This window comes from Oncorhynchus gorbuscha, linkage group LG24 (genome assembly GCF_021184085.1).
Source record: "Oncorhynchus gorbuscha isolate QuinsamMale2020 ecotype Even-year linkage group LG24, OgorEven_v1.0, whole genome shotgun sequence".
Classification (NCBI taxonomy): Eukaryota; Metazoa; Chordata; class Actinopteri; order Salmoniformes; family Salmonidae; genus Oncorhynchus; species Oncorhynchus gorbuscha.
This window is the reverse complement of record NC_060196.1, coordinates 43,033,462-43,039,461: the sequence shown is the minus strand read 5'-3', so window position 1 is coordinate 43,039,461 and position 6,000 is coordinate 43,033,462. Positions and strand designations below refer to the sequence as shown.

The window sequence follows — 6,000 nt, the reverse complement described above, 5'->3', positions numbered from 1 at the left end:
CCTACCCCCCTCTCGCTCTGCCTCCCTACCCCCCTCTCGCTCTGCCTCCCTACCCCCCTCTCGCTCTGCCTCCCTACCCCCTCTCGCTCTGCCTCCCTACCCCTCTCTCGCTCTGCCTCCCCTCTCCCCTGCCTCCCTACCCCTCTCTCGCTCTGCCTCCCCACCCCCTCTTGCTCTGCCTCCCTACCCCCTCTCGCTCTGCCTCTACCTACCCCCTCTCGCTCTGCCTCCTCTACCCCCTCTCGCTCTGCCTCCCTACCCCCCTCTCGCTCTGCCTCTCTCTACCCCCTCTCGCTCTGCCTCCTCTATCCCCCTCTCGCTCTGCCTCTCTCTACCCCCCTCTCGCTCTGCCTCTCTCTACCCCTCTCTCGCTCTGCCTCTCTCTACCCCTCTCTCGCTCTGACCCTCTCTCGCTCTCTCTCGCTCTGCCTCTCTAGTGGCGGCTGCAGCAGCTGCGGGTGGCGGGGCTAACGGCGGTATGGGAGGCGGGGCCAATGGTCCGTTCCGAGGCATGCAATCCCAGCAGCCTCAGCAGCAGGGGGGAGGGGCTATGTCAGGAAACTCCTTTTATGGATCCTCCTCTCTCAGCAACTCCTCCCAGAGCTCCTCCCTCTTCTCTCAAGGTAGCCAAACAACGTACTGTGAGTGAAAACAAAACGGGTGAATTGACAGATGTGTTCCAGGCGAACTACATCGCAGACGTTTCAATGGATGCATGCCATTTCATCGACTTCACAATCGGGCATCAGATTCCTATATTATTACGAGTTTAGTTGATATGTCAAATATCTATACAGACGCTAGATCCCGCAGGGGTCTGCAATGTAGTCAGCCTGGAACGTGGCCAAAATGTGTGTGAAAATATTATTTAATTTACCATTTAAATTCCGAAACAAATGTAGATTAATGAAGGTGATATGTTGTTTTCTTTACAGGCTCTGCCCAGCAAGGCCCTGGCTCTGCCTCTCTGGGGTTCGGTCAGAGCAACTCTTCACTGGGAGCAACATTGGGAGCTACGCTGGGAGGCTTTGGGACCGCAGGTGTGTGTGTGTGTGTGTGTTTTATGGTCTCATCTCTCTCCCTCTCTATCCATGTGCAACCCAAGGCTGATATTCAGTAGGCTGGATGGAGAGGCTTCTCATTGTGTTTAACTGTCTGTAGCTTGCTGTCCTCTGTGTATAACTCCCTCTACCGGCCAACTGTAGTGACAGCTGTGTGTGTGTGTTTAATGGTCTCTCTGTCTCCCTCCAGTGGCTAACTCCAGTGGTGGGAGTGGTTCTCGTCGTGACTCTCTGACCGGCAGTAGTGACCTGTACAAACGCACACAGTCGAGTCTCACTCCCATTGGTCACGGGGGGTTCTACAACGGAACCCTTGGCTTTAGCTCCTCCCCCGGGCCTGTTGGAATGCCCCTGCCCAACCAAGGCCCCTCCCACTCCCTAACCCCACCCCCATCTCTGTCCAATCACAGCTCCTCATCCAACCTCAACCTGGGTGAGTGACTAAGTCTATTAAAATGCTGACATAACTTGCATTGTATTTTCAGGGTTAGTGTATTATAACATTCTATCAGTGTTATTATTATGTTATCCAACCAGTACTAACCATCACTACTCTCTGAACCCCCTCCCCACAGGAGGTCTGACCAATGGCAGCGGTCGTTTCATTTCTGCTGCTCCGGGGGCGGAGGCTAAGTATCGCAGTGCCAGTTCTGGCTCCTCCCTCTTCTCTCCCAGCAGCCAGCTCTTCCCATCGTCACGGCTACGTTACGGAATGTCGGATGTGATGCCGTCAGGGCGGAGCCGGCTCCTGGAAGACTTCCGGAACAACCGCTACCCCAACCTGCAGCTGAGAGAGATTGCTGGGCACATCATGGAGTTCAGTCAGGACCAGCATGGCAGCAGGTAGACACATCATGGAGTTCAGTCAGGACCAGCATGGCAGCAGGTAGACACATCATGGAGTTCAGTCAGGACCAGCATGGCAGCAGGTAGACACATCATGGAGTTCAGTCAGGACCAGCATGGCAGCAGGTAGACACATCATGGAGTTCAGTCAGGACCAGCATGGCAGCAGGTAGACGCATCATGGAGTTCAGTCAGGACCAGCATGGCAGCAGGTAGACACATCATGGAGTACAGTCAGGACCAGCAGGTAGACACGTAGACCACACAAATAATCTCTCGTCACTCCTGTCCAGTACCAAAACATAGACCTACTGTCTGATCCTCAATGATGGACTCCAGATGTTGTCTGCTTGGATGCTGGGTCTACCTACATGTCTTACAACTGGAATGTTCTATTTAGAAACCATGATGTCATTCCCTCTCATGTCTCATCTCTCTCCTCATCCCTCTCTCCTCTTCCTTGTCTCTCTTTCCTCCCGTTCTCCTTATTACTCAACCCCCTCAATGCAATTCAATACACTTTATTGGTATGGAAAGTTTTGGAGCTTACATTGCCAATGCAGAAATATAGGAACATGTTGAATCTAGAGATGAAACCGTATGAACATGTAATATCGCAATTATAGTGACCTAAATTATTGCGGTTAGCTGTATTATTGCGGTTAGCTGTATTATTGCGGTTAGCTGTATTATTGCGGTTAGCTGTATCATTGCGGTTAGCTGTATCATTAGCTGTATCATTGCGGTTAGCTGTATCATTGCGGTTAGCTGTATCATTGCGGTTAGCTGTATCATTGCGGTTAGCTGTATCATTGCGGTTAGCTGTATTTTTGCGGTTAGCTGTATTATCGCGGTTAGCTGTATTATCAGTATCGCGGTTATCTGTATTATCGGGGTATTGTTAAAATGTGCTGGAAATGTTCAGAAAGTACTGATACACTGAAATAATTTCACCAAGTTTTATAATGAAAACCAACAAACAACAAATACAATTAGCAGCACTATGCACTTTTTGTTTGCATAAACCATTAAAATAACATTTTAAAATGTCATTGTGGCCATGAGGTAAAATGTTCCCTAGTGCAGGTTAAGAACACAACCTTAAGTAAGCAATCCAATAAACAAACAAGAAATGAAATGAGCAGCATGGCAAAACCTTTATCAGCCTCAGAAAGCATGGCAACCTTTATCAGCCTCAGAAAGCATGGCAACCTTTATCAGCCTCAGAAAGCATGGCAACCTTTATCAGCCTCAGAAAGCATGGCAACCTTTATCAGCCTCAGAAAGCATGGCAACCTTTATCAGCCTCAGAAAGCATGGCAACCTTTATCAGCCTCAGAAAGCCACTCTCAACAGTTTCAAATGGCATCATGTCCTTTGTAATGTAATATGAAAGGGCTGGAGTGAGGTCTGAGCATTTTCTTTTGATGTGGGTGCACAAGCAGCCTGCCTTTTTTAAATGCTTCCTCAGTGTCTGTCACAACTGTAGATGAGGGACCAATAGCATCACTGGGTTTGCCTGTTGCACACCAACTCTGTAATAGGGAATAGCAAATGCATTATTATTGGTGTTGTCACATTATTATTATTATTATTATTATTATTATTATTATTACACACACAGTCCATCTGTGTTGCATTTGACTATATGCAATGACCCCATGCACAATTTGCATAAATACAAAATGAGTCTTAAGAAGACAGTGATAGTAATTGCAATGAGCCCAACAATTGTCTTTGTATAGGAGTCTATAGTGTTTCTCCAGTTTGAACACTTTTACAACCAAGTCGACAACTGACAGATTTTAAATGAACAAAATGTGTTGGATGGATAACTAAACTACATAAGGTGTTATCGTGTGCAATGGGTGAATAGAGTGCAGACACGACCCATACAGCAGCAGAACAATGTGTTGTGTTTTTACAACAGTAGGTAACACTGAAAGCTTCAGTTTACATTATTGACAAGCTATTAGCAAGTTAGACGGACAAACCATGACATTTTCCCCCATTCCGAAGTCCCCACATCATGCATTGAGGTGAAAGTTAATTGACCTTGCATTCGCTATAAAGTAGAGGGTGGTGGTCACAAAGACCACTCAAGAGATTTGAAGTGTTGCAGGTTCTGCAGACAGGGTGACCATCTTCGATTAAGTTTCCCTCGACACTCTTGTAAAACCCAAAATACAACCACTTGGTCCTCTTAGAAGGCTGAAAAATCTCAGTAGTGCTGTCACTACCTTCTGCCATGTTTTCACACAGAACAAAACCCACGTTGCTGCATCTGCGTCAGACTGTTGATAACTTTGGTTGATGCTCAACAGTATTTACCGTGAGTTTTTCAAACCACGGTAATCAAACGGTAATACTAATCGCTGGGAATTTTACCATGGTTTCTCGTGAAACCGGTAACTGTGTTATCCCTCAAAGATGATAATGAATATAACTATTTTCCCCCTCCAGGTTTATCCAGTTGAAGTTGGAGAGGGCCAGCTCAGCAGAGCGTCAGCTAGTCTTCAGTGAGATTCTCCAGGCTGCCTATCAACTCATGGTCGACGTCTTCGGAAACTACGTCATCCAGAAGTTCTTTGAGGTTTGTGTGAACGTTATGTTGGTATCAACATAACGGGGGGGGGGGGTTGTGTTTTTTGCCAGGCACCTAATCCAGAAGTTCTTTGAGTTGTGTGTATTGGGGGGGGGGGTAATTTCTAACAGGCCTGTGTGTGTAAATTGTGTTTTGACTGCTACAGTGCCTTCAGACAGTATTCATACATGCCCTCTGACTTATTCCCCATTTGTTGTTACAGCCTGAATTCGTAATGAAAAAAACTAAAACAATTCTACACTATAATGACAATGTGAAAATTTGAGAGACTTACCCAGAAAGACTCACAGCTGTAATCGCTGTTGGCAGTGATTACAGCTGTGAGTCTTTCTGGGTTAGTCTCTGTAAGAGCTTTGTAAACCTGGATTGTAGAATATTTTCCCATTTTTATTCTATTTTTTAATTCTTCCATCTCTGTCAGATTGGCCATTGATAGGCAGCCATTTTCAGATCTTGCATAGATTTTCAAGCTGATTTAAGTTTACTTTAACTAGGCCACTCAGGAACATTCAATGTCGTCTTGATAAACAACTCCAGTGTGTTTGGCCTTGTGTTGTAGGTTACTGTCCTGCTGAAAGGTGAATTTGTCTCCCGGTGTCTGTTGGAAAGCACACTCAACCAGGTTTTCCTCTAGGATTCTGCTTATGCTTAGCTCTATTCCGTTTCTTTTTGTCCTGTAAACATATTCCTTGCTGATTTACAAGCATACCCATAACATGGTGCAGCCGCCACCATTCTTGAAAATATGAAGAGTGGTACTCAGTGATGTGTTGGATCTGCCCCTTAGTAATGCTTTGTATTCAGGACATAAAGTGAATTTCTTTGCCACATTGTTTTTGCAGTATTACTCTAGTGCGTTATTGCAAACAGGATGCATTTTTTGGTATATTGTTTTTGCAGTATTACTCTAGTGCGTTATTGCAAACAGGATGCATTTTTTGGTATATTGTTTTTGCAGTATTACTCTAGTGCGTTATTGCAAACAGGATGCATATTTTGGTATATTGTTTTTGCAGTATTACTCTAGTGCGTTATTGCAAACAGGATGCATATTTTGGTATATTGTTTTTGCAGTATTACTCTAGTGCGTTATTGCAAACAGGATGCATATTTTGGTATATTGTTTTCTTTACTGGCTTCATTTTTCACTCTGTCAATTAGGTTGGTGTTGTGGAGTAACTACAATGTTGTTGATCCATCGTCTGTTTTCTCCTATCACAGCCATTAAACTCTTAACTGTTTTAGTCACCATTGCCTCACGGTAAAATCCCTGAGTGGTTTCCTTCCTCTCCGGCAACTGAGTTACGAAGGACGCCTGTGTCTTTGGGTGTATTGATACACCCAAAGTGTAATTAATAACTTCACCATGCTAAAAGCGATATTTAATGTCTACTTTTTGTATTTTTACCAATCTACCAATGGGTGTCCTTCTTTACGACGCATTGGAAATCTTGGCTGGTTTTTGTGGTTAAATCTGTGTTTGAAATT

The 6,000-nt window shown here is 45.2% G+C and overlaps 1 protein-coding gene across 5 annotated transcripts in view; it reads left to right on the top strand.

Annotated features, from left to right (window-relative positions):
• The window catches only part of pum1 (pumilio RNA-binding family member 1), a 46,258-nt gene that overhangs the window by 33,902 nt on the left and 6,356 nt on the right, over positions 1-6,000 (top strand). For 2 of the 5 annotated variants that reach the window (XM_046325566.1, XM_046325564.1), the window contains exons 14-18: positions 438-623; positions 936-1,040; positions 1,252-1,494; positions 1,637-1,904; positions 4,371-4,500. In XM_046325566.1, the coding sequence (XP_046181522.1) occupies positions 438-623; positions 936-1,040; positions 1,252-1,494; positions 1,637-1,904; positions 4,371-4,500 (932 nt within the window). Of the gene's footprint in view, positions 1-437; positions 642-935; positions 1,041-1,251; positions 1,495-1,636; positions 1,905-4,370; positions 4,501-6,000 lie in introns of all 5 variants that reach the window. The other 3 variants (XM_046325563.1, XM_046325562.1, XM_046325565.1) reach the window with 2 other exon arrangements.